General features: G+C 46.2%; 1 protein-coding gene across 7 annotated transcripts in view; it reads right to left on the reverse strand.

Annotated features, from left to right (window-relative positions):
- Window positions 1-1,368: 1,368 nt before the first annotated feature.
- The window catches only part of PRR14L (proline rich 14 like), a 44,954-nt gene continuing 24,424 nt past the window's right edge, over window positions 1,369-21,898 (reverse strand). For 5 of the 7 annotated variants that reach the window (XM_070769886.1, XM_019977679.2, XM_019977682.2 and 2 more), the window contains 5 exons: window positions 20,971-21,042; window positions 20,210-20,381; window positions 19,565-19,671; window positions 12,462-12,533; window positions 1,369-9,770 (listed from right to left, as the gene is read on the reverse strand). In XM_070769886.1, coding sequence (XP_070625987.1) covers window positions 9,491-9,770; window positions 12,462-12,533; window positions 19,565-19,671; window positions 20,210-20,381; window positions 20,971-21,042 — 703 coding nt within the window. In that variant the 3' untranslated portion in view covers window positions 1,369-9,490. The other 2 variants (XM_070769887.1, XM_070769888.1) reach the window with 2 other exon arrangements.

Genomic DNA, 21,898 nt, shown 5'->3' on the forward strand with positions numbered 1-21,898 from the left:
AGTTTTCCCAGCACCACTTGTTAAAGAGTTTGTCTTTTCTCCATTGTATATTTTTGCCTCCTTTGTCAAAGATAAGGTGTCCAAAGGTACATGGATTCATCTCTAGCTCCATTAAAAAAAAAGGCATTTGGCTGCACCAGGTCTTAGTTGCAGTACACAGGATCTCCCGTTTTCATTGTGGCCTGCCCAGGCCCCACGTACAGTAAAAGACACGACCCTTCTCCTAGGACCCCACCTACTGTCACACCAGGTCCTGGTGGTATAAAAAGGAGGAAAAAACACTGTAGTTGCCTGGGACAGACTTGAGGACCTTTACCATGGTCAGATGGAACCCTCTGCTCTGGACCCCCCTGGCTACTTTCCAGCAACCCTTTGACATGCACTGGACTAGAAGCTTCCAAATATGTGTTGACAATGGTTTCCTCTGGTCAGGACAATTATACCAATTTCATGTGTTGTCAGATTTTGTTTCATCTCATTTTTCCTTTAAGTCGTCTCTGTAGAAACACATTGTATTGGTGAGTCCCTGGGTAAAATCCGAGGGGGGAGGAGTTTCCTGAGTCCAGGTAGAGATGCTTATCCTCCAGAGTGAAGGCTGGCAAATGAGGTGTCACTTCCTGTTCTGTAAATCGAGTTTTATTGGAATACAGTCACCCCTATTTGTTCACATAGCATCTATAGCAGCTTTCCTGCTACAACCACAGAGCTGAGTAGCTGCAGTAAAGGCCATATGGCTTGCAAAGCCTGAGATAGCTACTGTCTGACCCTTCACAGAAAAAGTTGTCTAAAATCTTGTCTAGAGCACCCTGCATGGGGGCCTCTGTCCTGGCATCATCAGAGATGGGAGCTAGCCACAGCCTCCCAAAGAAAAAATGTAAGAAGGGATTTGGATATAGTTCACCAAAAGGGAAAATTATTTCCATGGGATGGTCTATGCTCTCTGACATTCAGTGACTATCAAGAATTCAGATTAGAATCAATGGAATATTGATCAGGTTAATTGTCCTGGGATTGGTGGGGAAAGACACAGAGGGCTTGCTGGAGAGCTGGAAATACTTGTAGAAAAGGCCAGGGAAGGCTTGCTGACAAGTTCAGAGGGGCAAAGGGACAAGCACATACCCGGCCAGCCCAGAGGAGTGGAAGTCATGGCTTTCAGCACCTCATCTCACATCTGAGGATCCACGTTGGTTGTCAGCATAGAAACTTGCTATAGAAATTCTTTAGGAAGGACAGAGCGTGAGATGGTTGAATGGTATCACTGACTCAATGGACATGAGTCTGAGCAAATTCTGGGAGATAGTGAATGACAGGGATGCCTGGCATGTTGCAGTTCATAGGGTCACAAAAAGTTGGACACAACCGAGCAACTGAATAGCAACAATAGTTTAATTGTTTAAGGAACTGACACAAGGTTTTCCAAAGTGGCTGTACCATTTTGCATTCCCATCAGTAGTGATGAAGGTTCCAATTTGCCTGGAAATTGCACCGTAGTTGAAGGGGTCTCAAAGAGTCGGACATGACTTAGCAACTGAACAACAACATGGAAATTCTAGCACAGTTCTACAGGGGAAGGTGATCAGCACTTTTCAGGAGTAAACAACAACAAAGCAAAGTAAAAGACACTCGTATACAACCTCTGACATCTTCAGTATGTGTGTATCTTTGTGTGTGTATATATACATACATGTATATATATATATATGTATGTGTGTGTGTGTGTTAGTTGCTCAGTCGTATCCAACTCTTTTGCAACCCCATGGACTATAGCCCGCCGGGCTCCTCTGTGCATGGAATTCTTCAGGCAAAAAAACTGGAGTGGATTACCATTCCCTTCTCCATATATATGTGTATATGTATATACATATGAACATGTTCCAACCCCCTTAAAATTTAAGAATATATATGTCTGTGTGTGGATGTAAAATCTTTACATATCAGAGCTTCAAGGCCTCCTTCCAGCTATGAAGTTCTATGATTTTAAGGCAGCATGTGCCTAATTTGGGATTCTGTTCAATTTTATATATATATATATATATATATATATTTTTTTTTTTTTTGCAGCCATGCAGCATATGGAATCTTAGTTCTCCAACCAGGGACCCAGTCTGTGCCCCCTGCATTGGAAGTGTGGAGTCTTAACCACTGGACTGCCAAGGATGTCCCCATAAATGTTTAAGATGATAAATCAGTTCTAGATTGTGTCTATATAATGAGGAGAAGAGAGGGGTACTTACTGGACAAAGAGAGAGGGAGGGAAAGGAGTTGACAGAAGAGGCAGTGACGGAAACAAACACACCCATAAGGAGCTGCTGACGTGAGGAGGAGGCTGTAAGGAGGGCGGCAGGTTCACCGGGCCTCATCTCCAGCACCTGGCCTCTTAGAGAACATCATGAAAGTTCTTCCGAAGGTGTGTTGCGGACCTAAATGCGGTGCACGACCTGTAGGCAGATAAATGTACTCGGTGGGGCTCCTCTGAAGCTCACAGGGTGGAGAGGGGGTGGATCTCAGTGCAGGTAGTTGAGCGCATGGGGGAGTGTGTGGGCTGAGGAAGCAGCTGAGAGGCGCCTAACAGGGAAGGAGCCGGAGGCAAAAACCTCCAGAGACCCGAAGACGTGGAGGCAGTCAAGTGTAGGGGTGGAAGAAAGAGTATGTGCACCCGACGGTACAGCTTTTTGTGCAAAAGCATCAAGGCCAGAGGCAGCAAGGAGGGTTTGAAGAACCAGAGGGCGGAGCGCCTGGGGGCGGGGCTGGAGAGGCAGGTGTGGGCCGAGGGGTGGGGTTTGCTAGCAGAGGTGGATTGCACCGGGTGGTGTAGGAAGAGACCTCGGCGCAAGCACTTGCGCCGTCAATCAGTCTTTAAGGCTCAGCTTCCTCATCCACAAAGGGGGATTAAAAACATCTACCTCATCAGGTTGTTGTGAGGATTCAAGAAGGTAATGAACAGTGCCATTACCTTGGTTTACTGGCACTGGGGGTCAGTAAACGCTACTGTGGGAGAGAGGAACATTGGGGAAGGATTTCAAGGGAGTGAGTGGTTCTGACAACGGCGAAATTAGATCACTTCGGGCTGGTGGCAGTAGGGGGAAACCCATCAACCACTGCAGTACCTGGGGATATTTGCCCCGTGTTTGTACTCTTCCAAGGACCATTTTACCCTCTCCCAAAGTCTGACATTAAAATGCAAAAGGGAGAAAAATTCTCAAGACGATTCTTGCCTGCAGGAGCCTCCACCCTCGGCATCCCGGCGTGTCCGTGCCCAGGGCCAGGGATGCAGGCTCCAGTTTGGGCTGCGGAGAGGTACGTGGAAGGTAGGCGACCCCACAGGAGGTGAGAACATCTCGCTGGCCCCGCCCCACCTGTGAGCTACAGCCAATCAGACGTCGCGAGGTCAGAGTGGGTGTGGCCGCGCCGGGAAAGGGCCCCAGTTCACTTGCTGTGCAGCCACCAACCAGGTCCCTGGAAGGGTAATAAAAGGGAGGAGAGTCATGAGGTCTTCAAATACTCAGAATCGGCAGGATGGAGAGGACCTCAGCCGGCCTGTCAAACAATAGGTTCTGTTAGTGAAGGCGACCTTTCATTCACAATCAAGTGTTTACTGAGCCCCTATAATATATACCAGGCATGACCGACTCAAAGGGCATGAGCTTGAGCAAACTCGGGGAGAGAGTGAAGGACAGACAGGGCAAGCTGGTATACTGCAGGGTCACAAAGAGTCGGACACCACTTGGCTACTGAACAAGGCGGCAGTGTTTTAGGTGCCTGAGGGGTCTCAAGAGGGACCAGAGAGGAGCCTACCTTACAGGGATGAACAGATACAGGGAGGAAATTATAAATGCTAGACACATAAAGCATCGGAAAGAGGATTTACCAGGAGCGGGGGGTGGGGGGAGGGTACACTTTTAAGAGTGATCTGGGAAGGCAGAGAGCTGAACAGTGTCTGTGGGCATCACGTGGGAGAAAACCCTTCTGGGCACCAGGATGCTGGGTGAATACATCATAGGGAGGACCATGCCTGCACCGGCCAAGGGTCTGCGTGCAAGTCCTGGTCAAACTGCTCCCACCCCAGGGAAATGCCCAAGCAGAAGTACTGGCTGACAGCGAGGAGGGAAGAGGACGGAGTAAGCCTGAAAAAGCTGTTAGAAAAGACTCACCTGTGACCCTGGAAGTTACCTGAAGAACTGGGGATTTTCTAAAACCCTCCTCAAGAAAAGTCCCAGAAGGAACTGCAGAAATTAGGTCTCCATCACACGCAGGGGGCAGGCCACAGTAGAGGATTCTTCCATCAGTTTGGACCTCTTGCTCTCAAGAGGCCCTATCAAGGCATGCTTCTGTGGTGGGGATACTAAAGCAGTAACATGGGGATTTCCCTGGTGGTCCAGTGGTTAGGAAACCACATGCCAATGCAGGGCACATGGGTTTGAGCCCTGGTCCAGGGAAGATTCCACATGCCACAGGGCAATTAAGCCTGTGTGCCCCAACTACTAAAGCCCACGTGCCTAGAGCCTGTTCTCTATAAGAAAAGCCACTGCAATGAGAAGCCCACGCAACTAGAGAGTAGATCCTGCTTGCCACAACTAGAGACAGCCCGCGAAGCAACAAAGACCCAGCACAGCCAGACATAAAGGACCAAACTAGTAACACTGCCTCAGGTGATGACGGGCCTCTTCCTTCTAAAGGAAGAAAAGGTGTGGGGAGGACTCTGCTCTAAGTAACCGTGAAACCTAACCAGCACAAGCACATCCGCCAGGCAGGATGCTCCCTGAAGGTGACAGACCACATGGACAGAGATCTTTGCTGCAGAAATCCAGGAATTGGAAAAAGGCCAGGAAGAAAGACTTGGGCACTGCTTTTCCTCTGGACAAAGAATATCCTCAGGAATTTTGCTTCTTTCTGGAACATATCAGCACGATGGTAAATAGCGTTGTATTCAGTTATTCTCTTGAGTTTCCACTGGTTAAACACAGAGCTGAGAATCAGAAGACTCGCAGCCTAAACTCACGTACAATTGGGAAGGATATGTGATAGAAGGCAAGACCTTTTTTTCATTTTATTGTTTCAAGGCCTTTTTAAAAGTAAGTGAATGTACTCCACCATATTTATACTCTCCCAGGTAGCCTCCTCAGCAGGCTAAGCTCTTCTTCCAGACATCTTGCTAATATTTGATGTTTATTTTGACCTGAACTTGTTACTGCTTTTTTCATTTCCCAGCCATGTGACAAAACCAGCACTATTCAAAAACCACACACACAGCTTCCCTACCCAACTTAACGGGGTGTGACATGAATCTCAAGGAGTCTTAGCTGTTTCCAGATACTGAAGCCCCTCAAAATGATCCACCGCCTGAGTAAACTTAAAATGCTGCACAACTGGCTCAGAAGGCCACCCACAGGTGGAGCTCTACACACGCCCTGAGCACAGGCCAGTCCTCAAAAAGTGGTGACCACTTTGGGAGGAAACATGTTTGTTGTGATATATGTAACTTTGGAATGTCTATTAAAATAAATAGCAACCTCATTATATTACAGGTAAAAATTTAACTTATGAAGCCATAAGAGGAGCCTTGAGAGTTATCTGAAAGGTTTTCAAAAAAAAAAAAAAAAAGAATCTTTTTATTTTCATAAATTAACACACATAACAGTGGGATTTTTAGTCACAAACTACCGAACAGAAAAGAACTGCAGGGGCATTGTGTGTGCCAAGTTACCAAAAATGTACAAATTTCACTTAACTATTGACCATGATAATTATATAAACACTTCAGGCGGCTATTTACTGGCCCAGACCAGCCCAAGGAGATGCTGAGGTCTCTCGCCAAGGATTAAAATCCAATTCAGCACCAGAGAGGGGCTCGAGAAGACACACGATGTACAAGGATCCAATCTGACAGGGTGCAGTGCCAGAGGGCGGACTATGCAGGGACCCTTGCTTCACAATCAGAATAAACAGCCTCTGCTGCTCAGTGTGTGGCTAGATGATAGTGTCACACTTTGATTTTAGTAAAATGAAGCCTTCTTCCTGGCCAACTTTTGATACAGGAAGTTTGGCTCTGGCAAGGAGCCCTCCCCGTGCACGAATCCAAGGTAGGGGGCTACGAGCCTCTGGCCAACCACAGACTTTGGGGACAGCCACCCACGATGCTGTCTCAGAGGTCCTTTCCATGATACTGGGGTTGGGGGACACGCACAGAAAACAGAACACAAGGTAATGAAGGAAAGCACCGACTGCATACTCGGCCCCCAGGGAACGGGGGAAAGTACCACCGCCTACAAGTTGGTCTTTTGCAGATCTCGACGTACATTATGAGATGAAACTCTAGCCCTGGAAACGAGCACTGGCTCTGTGTTCCACCAGCTGCAAGAGCCTTGGATTGATGGCCCTGCCCTGCACCCTCTGTGCCACCCTCGGCCTGGCAGGCAGAGAACCAGCCCCACGGGGAGGACTGAGCCCAGAAGGTGGGATCTGCAGTTAACCTCAGGTTGGCTCTGGTGCCCTTGGTAAGGCCTTTCCAGGCAATATTGTGACAAAGTGTCTGATTTTCACAGCTCGAGGGGGAGTGCTGAGTTCCAGATTCACAGCATGAGTTTCTGAGCTCTTCCGGCTCCAAGTAAGGCAAACGCTACATGTCTCTGCACTGCACCCTCCTTGGCTGTAGCTCTTAAGAGTAAGGTCAGTGTGAAAAAGTGGACATAATCTGCTTGAGTGGGTGATGAGGTACATTTAAACTGATAGAGAAATGAAGCTGCAAAGGAAACCAGAAGAAAAAGGGGGAGGGTGGCCAATACTGCCAGAAACTGACAGAGAAAACCACAGCTGAGGGGTCAGTGAAAAGCCGACGGGCAGAACCACTGATTGGACCTGAGATTTCTCCTCTCTTTCCCATATTAAAATCACTAAATCTGGTGGGGTGGGAAGTCCCCATCCATGGAAACTACCAACTCCAAGCCCAGAACCAGACCTCCCAAGGCTCTGGGCAGGTGGCGCCAGCAGCCAACTGGTGGCACGTGGCATAGCTCCTAGGACCACGGACAGTGCTGCAGCTGTTAGACATTAAGACAGGTGCGGCTGAACACAGCTAAAACCTGACGTGGATTCAGGCAAGCAACTTCAAGTCTGCAGCGGGGGCCCCTTCTTAACTTCGGAATGAGGCAGGACCAGAGGCAGGCCGAAAATTACAAGGGGAAGCTGGCCTCAGAGAAGCTACTTCCTACACTCCCAGGACAGGAAGGAACCCGGCTTCCACCTCCTCCATGCCTCCCCTCCAGACGCTGCAGCTCCAAACCCCGCTCCCAGCCCTGACAGGTGCCATGCCTGCAAAGGGCAAACTTGAAATTGGATCTCCAGAACACTGGTGAAACTGCAGCCGCACCCACTTCAGTCTGCCACGTTTGCCCCACGGTGGACTCATCTACACTGGCGACGGAGCTGGCAAACAGGGTTCTGTTCATTTGCTGGGAGTTTGTCCAGAGGGAGCGCCCTAAAAATGTTCGTACGTGGGCACAAACTCATCCCTACTCCCTTGAGCAAAAAGATGGACAGAAGCATTTGTGTCTGAGGACCCTGTCCCAGGATGGGAGAGGTGCTGAGGCGACACACAGGTCATGTGTACACAGTCTGAGCAAAGTGGATGCACGGTGGCAGCCTCTGGTTTGCACTGTCCACGGCCGGTGTGAATGCCTGACTCTCCTCCGATGCTGCGTGGCCATGGCCTGAGAAGCCTCCGTGGGTCAGCAGGCCGGTACTTCGGTTCCTGAAAGCTCTGCCTGAGGCAGCGGGCCGACGAGACAGATGTGGCACTTTTCTCACACTGTCCGTTCTGCTCCAGTGAGGCACAGACTGTCAGCCTGCAGAGGAAAGGCACATAGAGACCCCCACCCCCCACCCCATCTCCCCGCCCGCTGACTCACGGGGCAACAAAAGGAACCCGAGAGACATGATCCAGGATGGGACCACCCAGCCCTCTCACAGGCTGCCTGGGAACGTCCCCACTGGCCAGCACTGCTCCCCGGAGGAGGGTGGAGGTGGCGGCCGGCGCCTGGGCTGGGTTTTCAGGGTCTGGCTCACCAGCCAAGGAATGCTAACTCTCTGCACTCTTTTTACAGAGACAGAGATGAAAAGAAAAGATAAAACGCAAGGGAAGGGGAAGGGGGAGCAGGGTGAGGGCACACAGGCCTGACGTGGGATGGGACGAAGCCTCTGGGTTGGGGGCCTCACACGGCAGCCGGCCGCTCCCCCGTCCACACACTCCTCGGGTGCACACAGAGAAGCTGAGAGACCTTCCTGACGTTCCTCCAGGCTTCCAGCAGCACTGACGCAGGAGCCCAGAGGACAGCAAGGTGCCCTTGGACGGGGCTGCCCGTGAACTCCGTGACCTCGGCTGGCCCCCTCTCCCCCTGGACCAAGCGGCTCTGGCAGCTGTGGACACTCTGGGTTGGCCTTCGTCACCACCAGGGCCGCTGTGGACCTTTGTCATGGACACCACTTCAGATGAAACCCGCTGAGACCACACCCAACTTTCCGACTTGTTAAATGACCAGGAGAGAAATCTGCTCTTACTTCTGTCATTACAATAAATACATCTAGTTAGTGGCCGAGAATGAGAACCCAGATGAGTTACAACAGTCATGCCCCAAGTTGCATGTGGGGAAGAGGCTGCCCAAACGCGTTGATGGGAAAGGAAGGCTCTTGGCCACCCACCAACAAACCGGGTCAAATGCCTGTCGTGTGTTCTGGAGATGTGTATTGTCTTTCTCCTTGATGTCTTAAAAAATTTGTTTTAAAATCACATTTAAAGGCTCCAAACATGCAGCAAAAATTAAAAAAAAAAAAAAAAAGAGGGAAATAAAACAAATTAATCAACACCACAACATTAAAAAGTGCAACTTACTTCAAATGGACCCTGGACGGGCTCCTCTGGCACTAGTGACCCACAGTCACAGAGGGGAAAAGACAATAGGGAAAAGCCACACACACACACACTCACACACACACCCCTGGTTCTGGACAGACGGACTCAAAGGATTAGAAAACACAACAGCTCGTCTTTCCTCAACTACTGAAGTGAGCCAGTGAGACCTCATGGGACAGGACGCCAGGTCTCTCTCCCCAGGCCACATGTCTGAATGATCTTGGTCTAGCACCACCATAAACGACGTGGGACTTTCACATGGACGTGCAAATGCTGTGAGTCGTTGAAACCTAGTGTTGCTGAAGGGGTGCCGCGTGCCCCTCCACGGATGGCAGAGAATGGGGTGAGGAGGCCGGCGTCATCCGGGGCCATTTCCAAGAGAAAGGGAGCGTTCCTGAGGTTCTGTGCTCAGCAGTACAAGCTGGAGGGCCTTCCTACACCAACTCCAACAGAGGCTGCACCCGGAAGGAGGTAAAAATCCACAGCCTGTGCTCTGAGGGGTTTAGGTGGGAGGGCAAAATCAGGTATCCTCTTCCAGGAGGCCAAGAAAAGTCTGAAGCCGAGACCCCAAACCTGAATCGCCACTCAGCAGCCGGATGACTGCTCCTGCTCCTCCTCTTCCTTGGCAAAGAAGGTCTCCAGTTCCATCAGTTTCTGTATCAAGAGTGCGTCCAGCTCGCGGCTCTGCAGTGCTGCCTTCTGGGCCCGTGTAAAGCTGCCTGCTACCTTGACCTTTCCACGTGCACGCCTCTTCCGAGGGACTGTGAAATCCTGAAACTCTAGGACTCGCTTCCTCTTCTGTTGGCTGATGGAGATGAGCGTACCGTTTCGTTCCTTAGGTTCCTCGAAAATGGTCTCTAAACACCTAAAGGTGAAGTACAAGACAGGATCACTGACACGCAGACCTGGGGGGCCACCGACCCTCCCCATCTATGCTGAAGGCTCACTGCTCCTGACTCAGCTCCTGTCTCTGGCCTGGAGCTTTATTTTTTTATGACCAAAAAAATACATACATATATATATATATATATATATATGAATATGTAACACAAGCACTTTGAATACGTAATACAAGCAATTTGGAAAACTCAGCAGTGGCCACAGGACTGGGAAAGGTCAGTTTTCATTCCAATCCCAAGGAAAGGCAACGCCAAAGAATGTTCAAACTACTGCACAATTGCACTCATCTCACATGCTAGCAAAGTAATGCTCAAAATTCTCCAAGCCAGGCTTCAACAGTATGTGAACCATGAACTTCCAGATATTCAAGCTGCATTTAGAAAAGGCAGAGGAACCAGAGATCAAACTGCCAACATCCACTGGTTCACAGAAAAAGCGAGAGAGTTCCAGAAAAACATCTACTTCTGTTTTATTGACTATGTCAAAGCCTTTAACTGTGGATCACAATAAACTGTGGGAAATTCTTAAAGAGATGGGAATACCAGACTACCTTACTTGCCTCTTGAGAAATATGTATGCAGGTCAAGAAGCAACAGTTAGAACCAGACATGGAACAATAGACTGGTTCCAAATTGGGAAAGGAGTACGTCAAGGCTGTATATTGTCACCCTGCTTATTTAACTTGTATGCAGAGTACATCAGGCAAAAAGCCAGGCTGGATGAAGCAAAAGCTGGAATCAAGATTGCTGGGAGAAATATCAAAAACCTCAGATATGCAGATGACACCACCCCTATGGCAGAAAGTAAAGAACAAAAGAGCCTTTTGATGAAAGAGGAAAGTGAAAAAGTTGGCTTAAAACTCAACATTCAAAAAATTAAAATCATGGCATCCAGTCCCATCACTTCAGGGCAAACAGACAGGGAAACAATGGAAACAGTGACAGATTTTATATTTTGGGGCTCCAAAATCACTGTGGATGGTGATTGCAGCCATGAAATTAAAAGCCGCTTGCTCCTTGGAAGAAAAGCTGTGACCAACCTAGACAGCATATTAAAAAACAGAGACATTACTTTGCCAACAAAGGTCCGTCTAGTCAAGGCTATGGTTTTTCCAGTGGTCATGTATGGATATGAGAGTTGGACTGTGAAGAAAGCTGAGTGCCGAAGAACTGATGCTTTTGAACTGTGGTGTTGGAGAAGACTCTTGAGAGTCCCTTGGACTGCAAGGAGATCCAACCAGTCCATCCTAAGCAAAATCAGTCCTGAATATTCATTGGAAGGACTGATACTAAGATGAAACTCCAATACTTTGGCCACCTGATGCGAAGAGCTGACTCACTGGAAAAGACCCTGATGCTGGGAAAGACTGAAGGCAGGAGAAGGGGACGACAGAGCATGAGATGGTTGGATGGCATCACCGACTCTATGGACATGAGTTTGTGCAAGCTCCAGGAGTTGGTGATGGACAGAGAAGCCTGGTGTGCTGCAGGCCATGGGGTTGCAAAGAGTCAGACACGCGTGAGCGACTGAACTGAACTGAATACAAGCACATAGTGAAGAAACAGAAATTGGACAGGATGGTAAAGAATAAAAGTAAGACATCCCCACCCCACTAGCAACAGTGTTTCGTGTATCCTCCCAAAGTCATTCAGCATACAGACGTGCACAGGTGAACATGCCATCAGCAGAGGTCAGCCCTGATATGTGAAGGGCTGGGTAGCAAACATTTTAAAAACTGATGAGCCACTTGGGTCTCTGCTACATATTTATTTTCATTTTTTAAACAGTCCTTTGAAAGAACAGAGATCATTCTTAGCTCATAGGACTGGAAAAAAAGAAAGTAAACAGGCAGCTGGCTGAACCTGGCCTGTAGTTTGCCAACTCACGGCACCATCCATCCAGCAGTCTGGGTTCCTCTTTACTCAAGGGGTAGCAGACCACAGGCTCTCCTGTGCGCTGTGCCGCTCTGACTAGCAATAACCTTTAAGAGCGCCCCAGCTGGGTACGCAGGGATCCCATTTTAAGTGGCTGTGCGGTGTAACCCACAGTCAGGATGGATCGTAATTTAGTCAGAACTCTAGTAATGGGTATTTTTAAAGTTGTTTCCAACCCTCTCCTATTATTGAGTTGGCCAAAAAGTCTGTTCAGCTTTGTAAAATCGTATGGACAAATTTAAAAGAACTTTTTTGGCCAACCCAATATTTAGCAATGCTGCAATGAACAGCATTATATGACAAAAGCTTCATAGCAAATGCTCATCCTATCTTATAGGATAAAACTCTCCTCCTTCATCCTAGACACCACAGGAATGCAATACACGTTTAACGATTTGAATAGAATTTAGACCCACACAAAGCCAAGTAAGTGAAATGTCTTCTGTATTTGGGTTTGGAGTCAAATCTGTAGATCAATGATTCTTAGTCTTGAAGACACAAGTACAAATGAAAAGAGGATGACCAACCTGACACATTTCTTTCCTGTCCTACTGCTGACTCCAATTCAAGCGAACACTGAAAATACCAATCCTAGTTATTTTTGAGATCCGGTACTGGAAGAACTGAACATAAAACCCATTCCAAAGTGAAAAGACTGGAGACTTACGTCGATCATTTCAGAAGCCCTCCCAATCTATTATTTCCTACTTGTGTGTACCTACCTGTTTGCAGGAGGAGATTTATAATTCTTGTTGGTATATATTTCTTCTAAACTAAACTCTTTTTTCTTTAACCTGAAAAGAGAAAAAGGTATAAATTCTTCATGGTCTCGGTTTTAAGAAAACAGATTTATTTATTTGGCTCTGCTGGTTAGTTGCGGCATGTGGAAGCTAGTTCCCTGCCCAGGGATCAGTCCCAGGCCCCCTGCATTGAGAGCTTGGAGTCTTAGCCACTGGACCACCAGGAAAGTCCCTTCACGGTCTCCTAAGAGCAACAGGATTGGTTTCCCAACTTTATCCTTTTCCGGTCTTTTACTTTCCAATAGCTCTTGATATGTCTCATGTGAGCCATGAATCCTGGATCTTCCTTTTCATGCTGCTGATCTTAACTTGGTGAGATTCAGTTCAGTTATACTTCCTGGGAGGGATATAACTGGATCTGTACCTATTATCTTAGCTTACAGCTTCTTTTTTTCCTACTTTTTCAATGTTTCTTCTCTTTGACTGACTGTTCTCTTTTTTACCCTCCCCTCCTGGCTTAAAAATTATACATCTTCTGTTCTTTTAGCGGTTGCAAGAATTTTGATTAGCATATTTAACTTAGAAACTGAAGTGCAGTAATATTTTTACCCTTCTCTCAAACAACACAAGGTCCTGGGAAGTTCTAAGTCTAATCAATACTGTCCCAATTTAAACGTTAGCAGTGTTCTACGTTGCCTTTTGATTTTGTAATTATGCATCTAATGAGCTAACCATGTTATCTCTTTATTTTGTTAATTAAATTTCCTTTATTCTATTAACATGGTATACTACACGGATTGATTTCCTGTGTTCAACTAACTCTGCATTCCTGGGATAAAACCCACTTGGTCATGGGTATAACCATTTTTTCAAATATGTTGCTGGATTCAGTTTGCTAGCATTTGAAGATTTTGGTGTCTACGTTTACAAAGTTTCCTGGCTTCCTTTCAGATCATCTTTCTGTCTTTGGAACTCGGAGCTCTCCTCCCCGCCCTGGCTTCTTTTCAGATCATCTTTCTGTCTTTGGACTCTAAGCTCTCCTCCCCGCCCTGTCATCTGTTCTCTATGTCTTTGTCTCCATTGCCGCCCTGCAAATAGGTTCAGCAGAACAATCTTTCTAGATTCCATAAATACGTGTTAAAATGTGATATTTGTTTTTCTCTTTCTGACTTACTTCACTCTGTATGACAGACTCTAGGTTCATCCACCTCATCAGAACTGACTCAAATGTGTTCCTTTTTATGGCTAATAGTCCCCTGTATATATGAGTTTGTGTTTTGTCTGTTTATAGCTTGTTTCTTTTTTCCCCAGCAGGAAAGATACAATTTTTATGAAATAGCTTATTCAGATTTTTATTTTGACTCTGAATTTTGTTATAGTTAACCATTTCCTCTGGTTTCTTCAAGTATTCTTTTTTTTTACATTTAAGTCTGATTTCATGTGGAATATATTCTGGTGAAAGGTCTAAGATAGAGACCCAGCTTTACTATTCTTAGAATGGCTGCCCAGCTGTCCCAGTAGCACTTTACTGATTAGCCCATCTTTGCATCACTGATTTGAGGGGACACCTTTGTTACGTATTAAATTTCTCTATGTATTTGTGTCTATTTATGGACCCCTATTTTTGTTTTACAAGCTTGTATATTAATCCTCTGGCATCATGTTGTTTTGTTCTTCTCCATTCTGCCATATTTATTTACTTTTTGACATGTACATGTGTGTTTAGTCACTCAGTCATGTCTGACTCTTTTGTGACCCTATGGACGGTAGTCCAACAGGCTCCTCTGTCCATAAAATTTTCCAGGCAAGAACACTGGAGTGGGTTGCCATTTCCTACTCCAGGGGATCTTTCTAACCCAGGGACTGAATCCTGGTCCCTTGCATTTCCTACACTGGCAGGCAGATTCTTTTTTTTTTTTTTAATTTTTTTTTAGTTGAAGGATAATTGCTTTACAGTATCGTGTTGGTTTCTGCTATTCATCAACATGCAGGTGGATTATTTACCATACACACAGCTTTACAGTTAGCTGTGCTGGGTCTTTGCTGCTGCACTTGGGCTTTCTCTAATGCAGTCAGCGGAGGCTGCTCTTCATTGCAGTGCGCAGGCTTCTAATTGTGGTGGCTTCCTTTGCGGAGCGTGGGCTCCAGGGCACGTGGGCTTCAGTAGTTATGGCTTGCGGGCTCTAGAGCGTGGGATCAGTAGTTGTGGCAAACGGGCTTAGCAGCTCTGCATCATGTGGGATCTTCCTGGATCAGAGATTGAATCCATGTCCCTTGTGTTAGCAGGCAGACTCTTATCTACTGTGCTACCAGGCAAGCCCTGGCATCATGTTGTTTAAATTGCTGAGATTTTACAACATATTTTAAGATCTCTTAAGACTATATTCTTTTTTTTTTTTTTTAAATCTACTTATTTTTGGCTGGGCTGGGTCTTGCTCAGGCTTTCTCCAGTTGCAGCGAGTGAGAGCTACTCTTCATGTGTTGCATGGGCTTCTCATTTCAGTGGCTTATTGCAGAGCACAGGCTCTAGGCACTCATACTTAGTGGCTGTGGTATGCAGGCTCTAGGGTATGCAAGCTTTAGCAGTTGCAGTTTGCAGGCTTAGTTGCTCCACAGTAAGTAGAATCTTCCTGGACCAGAGATCGAACCCATGTCCTATGCATTGGCAGCAGATTCTTTACCACTGGATCACACAGGAAGTCCCAAGACTAGTACTCTTTTATTTCACTTGTTTGCTGAATTTTCCAGGCTATTCATGCTTTAGTTCTGTACCTACGTTAAATACGTGGCTTCCCGTTCATTCATATCTCTTCCTAAAACTACAGAGCCTGGTCAAGTGTATTTGCTTTAAATTTTGTTTACTGGAATGTACCAGTTACTAAATTACTGCTTCTCAGCTCAGAACGTGCCCTCGGTACCTGCTCTGTGATCATGGAATCTTGGCCTCCTTACACGTTTCTTTTCCACAGTGAGTACAGTGCTGGACTTTGGCAAAAGAAGGCACCAGACGAACACTGGAGGAGGAAGGGAGCTTTTTTCTTGCTCCTGCCACATGGTCCATCGTGGGTGTTTGTGTACTGGGGTGTCTGAGGTGGAGTCAGATGGGGACACTTGGAGGGGCTCAGTCCCAGCTGAAGAGCCAGAGTGTGCAGCCTCCGAGGACTCCTGCAGCACTAGTTTGGTGACCACTGCACCACAGATAAGGCATTCAGGGACAGAAGCACATGGTGGGACCCCAACTTCCTGGGGGTCATTTCCTGTGACTCCCCTGGAGCAAGCATCCCCCACTGTAGGCCATGCAACTGCAGCAGCACCCCAACACCCTGGGTGCAGCCCTCCAGCCTCATCTCGTGTCCCACAAGGCTGCTGTTGTTTCCTGCTCACCCAGCTCCAGTGTTAGCAACCCAGCCATCTGATGGCTGCAACCATACCTTCTGCAACAAAATGAGACTCCAGTTGAGGTGAGGGCCCTAAGATGCCCTTCAGAATTCTCTGTACGGGGCACTTTCCTGGTGGCTCAGAATCGCCTGCCAATGCAGGAGGCATAGGTTCGATCCCTGGTCTGGGAAGATCCTACATGGCGCAGAGCAACTAAGCCGATGTGTCAAAACTACTGAGCCTGTGCTCTAGAGCCCAGAACTGCAACTACTGAGCCCAAGCGCCCTAGAGCTTGGGCTCCGCAAGAAGAAAAGCCAGTGCAATGAGAAGCCTGCCCACTGCAACCAAGAGCAGCTCCCCGGAACTAGAGAAAATTCTCTGTACACCTCTATGGTTACTCTTCTGTTATATTTATAGTTTAACACTTTAATATTAAACTTGCCCTGTTTAACATACCATGCGGTTTCCATCTCTGAATGGACTCAGACTGATATGTGATACTAAGGTAAAACCCCTAAGGCTTTGCTACACCACGGGTCCTCACACCGGCATACTGGAAGACTTTCAAGAGAGCACACGGAACTCAGCTCCAGCGTAATCAACCTCCTGAACTCTAATCTCCTGCTCATGACTCATCTAGAAGTGTCCGTACGCTCATGCATAAGTTCCCACAAATTCTTCCCGAACAGTCCCATCCACCCTGAATTCTACCTTAGTATCGGAATCAAATCACTGATCTCACCAACCCCTCTTTACAGATTAATGAAGTCACTGTAAACTTGTCTGGGATGTGTCTCTCCCCACTTAACACAAGGTTCCATGAAGCGGCTTTATCGAGAGGAGACTGGGTCTGGTATAAGGATATCTGGATTTCAGATTCAGTGTGGGATGGAGCTCTCAGAGGGACTTTGTTTCATTCACCTCCTGACTATCATCAGACAACGCCTATTTAAGAAAGAGAGTTTCAAACACCAAAAACAGTTTAACTGTACACAATGTCTTTTTCAAACTATTCTCAACACTCAGTCTGTTATCACTTAGAAAAGCTGGACTTAATAGTTGATTCTTCTTCTTAAAAAAAAAAAGTAACTGAAATGTTTACTGGGACTATCAAACTTTTGAAGATAAAGTATATAAAACTTAGAAGAATTTTAATCAAATGTTATACAGAAACATTAAGTCAATTATTCAATCTTCATCTTATAAAATACAACTTCTACTTTCTGTTAACAACAAAAATTATATGATGAGCTGCCATGACAATTGGTTTGCAGTGATACACTTGTACCCTACATTGAAGTGATGAGATTTTATATTAATTAATGGATCTTTTTTTTCCCATGATTAGTTGTTCCTAAAAGTCTAATCACAGTTTGATTCCTGCATGTGCACACATGTACTGAAGCAACATCATGCTTTGTTATATAGTCCTCTCTTTGTAACTTATTATTTTAGCTACAAATCACATTGCTTTATTATAAATTCAATAACAGGAAATTTTTATACATAGATTTAAACTTTGTCTTATGACTTTTAGAAATCTATAAGATGTATTCCATAGTTTATTTCTCAATGGTCTGTATGGTTCTCTTGAAGGTGAATATTAACATAATTATTGTTTCATAGCCCTGGGCGTGGAGGGGAGACCGTATTTGTGGCACTGTGCCGTTTCATGTAAGAAACTTGGGCATCCATGGATTTTGGTATCCACAGGAGCTCTTGGAACCACTTGCCCGAGGATACTGAGGGACGACTGCATTTGAATTGGAAAACAGAAAAGTAAGGAAATAAGACTGATCCAGCTGATGGGCTTGAAAAATAAAATATGCCTTTGCTAATTAAGTTACATGTCAAAAACTTTCCATAAGTTTAAGGCACTAAATCAGCATCTTCAAGACATAAAAGTGTACTTGAAGTAATAAAAGCATCTTAATCAAAATGTCTTTGGTAAAGACTTATTGAAGATCCTAGTTTTCAAGCTCACTCATTATATAGGATTAAATAAAGTACCTCTAAGTGACAAAGTAGCATGTAATTTGTTAGCCATCTGATACTGGTCAGATCCTCCTGGGTCACGTCCCACAAACCAAGACACTGCCTACCTGCAAAGCCTGGGTAACAGAACCCAAGGGAGTCAGCACTTTTCAATTCTTTGCTTTCAAAAAAAAATTAAGTGATAAATCATTAAATATAATTTGATGATAGATCACTGAGGTATTTTTTAATATTACTTGACAGAACTTGAAAGGGTTGAATGTCACTATTCCACTAAAACTCTCTCCACTCCTACTACTTATCTAAATAAGGTGAATAAGGTTTTCTAGAACTTATATCTACCAAAAAATTGAAGATAGGATATCATAATTCTGAACCCTATTTTGTTCTAATAAAAAGGACTATTCAACACAGGATATCTGAAATACTTTAAAAATTTCTCTTGAAAAGACATTGCAAAAAAAAAAAAAGAAAGAAAAGACATTGTAGGATGATCAATAAAAGAACTATAGGATACAACACATTAAGATAAAACCAAGTGGGAAAAGCGGAACGTCAATCATAGTAACAGTTAACTGTCACATCTGTATTGTGTGAAGCAATAAAATAGATACATTTTTTTCTCAACTGGACTGTACAACAATTTTAAATATTGGGAATTCTTATTTACCTTCTACAGGTAAGTCCTTGATGTTCAGGAGGGTGAAATAACTTACTTTGGGTTAATCAAGGGACCCAGGCTTCAATTCGCCAATGAGAAATGAATGCGTGAAATCCATCCCAAAGGAAATGTAACTAGACATCTTATAAAAATGTGTGTGTCTTCATTGTGTGTGCGTGTGTGTGTCACATGCACAGTCGTGTCCCTCTCTTTGTGACCCCAAGCACTGCAGCCCACCAGGCTCCTCGTCCATGGAATTTTACAGGCAAGAATCCTGGAGTGGGCTGCCATTCCCTTCTCCATGGGATCGTCTGGGCCCAGGGATCGAACCCGGGTCTCGTGCATCTCCCGCATTGGCAGGTGGACCCTTTACCACTAGCGCCACCTGGGAAGCACATGTGTGTAATGCACATCATCCCCAAACTCCAGTCATGTCAAATACACAATCCAGAATCATGCCCAATACATAATTTAGTAACCGTTTTCTTTTCACTTCGCTCTTTAGGGATGAGCAATCGTCTCTGTCACAAAAATCTTTAGAATCCAAAATTTTAAATCATCTCTGTACCATAACACGGATCTAGCATTTTCTTAAAAAAAAAAAAAAAAGACTTCTCTCATAACTTGTGGGTCGCTTTCCAGTTCTGTGTGCAGAATGTCGTGAGTCTGGGCTGTGCGGTTGAGTGAGACCTGTGGGGATAGGAGCCACCAGGGCCAGGACAGAAGTTCCGGCATAACACAGGTGTCTCAGCCACTGAGCCCTGGCACCGGCACCTAAGCCTGGAGACAACAGCAGTGCCGACTTCCCAGCACCCCTGGAGGAGGCATTGGGATTGTAAACACAGAGGGACCTGGCAGAGAGAGCTCAGGAAGTGACCCAGAACCCTGCACACAAATCTCTGGCCACAGTACTGGTGAAATTCTTTTGGATAAATTCCTAGAAGTATTGATATAACAAAAGCTCAGAGTATATGATCATTGAAAAGGCCACTATATTATACTAAACAATTTCCAGAAAAATACATCCGTGTGTGTTAGAGAAGGCGCTCACCTTTTGGGTCGAGGAAGGCCCATGGGCGTGAGGTTAGGGTCTGGCTTAGGAATGGTTTTCCGGATGCGAATCTGTGAGACTTTCTTCGGCCTCTTCTCCAGCTCAGCCTATTTTTAAGAAGAAAGACAGGTTGTAAGTCATTCTAAATACACAGAGGCCCCTTTGTTGACACTCACCACACTACTTTCTCAGTGCACAGGTGGCTTCGGGAAGCAGTTTTATGACAGAGCTCCCCCAACCACTCCTCCCAACAGCATTTTCAGCAACTGCCCTCTTCATGTCACTGTGCGTGCAGTTCAGATACTAAGATGATCAATACACAAGTTTAAAACTGTTGGAGACAGTGGATGTTGAGAAACTGAAGCACAGCATCATTCACTCATCTCTGAATGTGTGAAGTCCCCTGCTCTGTGCTTCAATTCTCTGAATGTTGTTAAACGCGTCATTAAGAAAAAAGGGTCCGGAGAGCAACGAGGATGAAGAGATCCCAGGCACCCTTTAGTGGCCAATGGAAGAGCCCCTGTCCTGGTGACATCCGGTACTGGGCTGAAGCTACAGGTGGCAGTAAGGAGACCCGGGGGCTGTCTGCACCTGTCGCAGAAGCTGAGGCGCCTCTGCCACCCGAGCCCACCGCACCAAGTTTACCTCTTTCTGGTCTGGAGGGCTGCCCTGTGGTCGGGGGCAGGCGGCCGTCACACCGTCCAGCTCGTCAAACCCGGGAACCGGGAACTCTGAGGCTGAGAACAGGAGCTTGCTGACGGCTGAGTCTGTTACCAGGTGAGACTTTGGTACCAAGGCAGGGAATGGAGGCTCTAGACTGAGAGAGACAGCGGAGAGAGAGACAAAGAAGCAAATGTGGGACAGGTTCACCTTCCACGCCGGCACTAAGTGACATTCCCGTAAGGCTGTCCCCATGTTGCTTCTGGACACGCCTGTGTCTGCATGTGTGATAAACTACAAGAATGTGGTCAAGCCAGTTCCCTGGGGTGGAATAAGGAAACTTGGAAGATGCAGTGAATAAGGAAAAAAATGGGAAAAGGCAAGGAGTGCTTGCAGGAAGAAGACATTTAGGGAACTGAACAAACAAATTGTGCTTGGATATGATCAACAGCATCCGGGCACTGAAATCGGCTCAAGACCTGAGATGTATCTTGAGGGGACTTGCAGTACAATGACCTGGCTCCTGATTTTGACTTTTTTCATTTTTTAAGTAAATGGGACTGATCACACAAATCACACAACTTTAGTTACACAGTCCTGAAGCTGAACCTCTGCCTGTGCACCTGAGAGATGCAGATCAGGCTTAGAAGGAGAACAGAGGCCAGAACTGCACCGAGCTCAACCCACAGCAGCTGCTAGAGTACCCCCCCTCAGCCCCACGTCTCCCTCCCTCCGCGAGCCCTCACCTCATGTGACTGCCGCCGGCACTGTAAGCAGCTTCCAGGCCCGGAAGAGGCATGGACGGTAACACGGTGCGGCTGAAGTGGAGCAAGAATAAACAGTGACAGGTCAGGGTGGCAGGATGGTGGGAAAGGCTGTGGGGCCCCGCAGGTTTGGAAGGATGCTCAGTCAGAGCCCAGGGAAGACCTGAGAAGCGTCCATCTACCCATGGAGACAAAAACCTGCCTCCAGGGCATGGAATTTACATGTCCATGCCCATCACTGGAATGGAGGTGGGCTGACAGGAGGGCTGTGGCCTGACTTAAATGGAAAGGCAGAGAGAGATTAGAAGGCAAACTGATATTGGTAAAATTATTTTCAACTGTTCTCAGTGGTCAAACCACAAGAACTCTTTCCCAGTTCATAAAAGCCTATGAATTCTATAGCTATAACATGTACATGCCAATCTTTGAAGTTCCTCTACTCCAGAAAGAAACAGAGGTAGGCTTATAAATAGTCTGGGTGTTTGCCTGCATAATTAATTTAAAAAGTACTTCTGTATACTTTACACACCAAACACTGAGTATAACAGCTGTGAACAGATCATAGATACAAGTCACAAGTCACCACTTACAGTCTTTAACACACAGTGCGATTTTTTCTTGGCAAGAAGAGGGCAAGAGAAGAAAAAGAGAGATTTAAGATTTAACGGTTCATAGAATTAAACCAACAGAATGAAGGAAGGTACCAAATAAAGGGTTCTGCAGGAAATCCAGATCCTTCAGGAAAATTCGAGGGGCCCGTACTTCAGAATTACTGCTGCACTTTCTTAGCAGAGATCTGGCAATAAACAGGCAATGCAGACACAGACTCTGAGCCTTGTAGCTTTAGGAGCGCCCTCCCCTCTCCCCAGTGGGAGGATGCAAACACGGGACTTCAGCAAAGGACAGGGCA

This window comes from Bos indicus, chromosome 17, assembly GCF_029378745.1.
Source record: "Bos indicus isolate NIAB-ARS_2022 breed Sahiwal x Tharparkar chromosome 17, NIAB-ARS_B.indTharparkar_mat_pri_1.0, whole genome shotgun sequence".
NCBI classification, from domain to species: Eukaryota; Metazoa; Chordata; class Mammalia; order Artiodactyla; family Bovidae; genus Bos; species Bos indicus.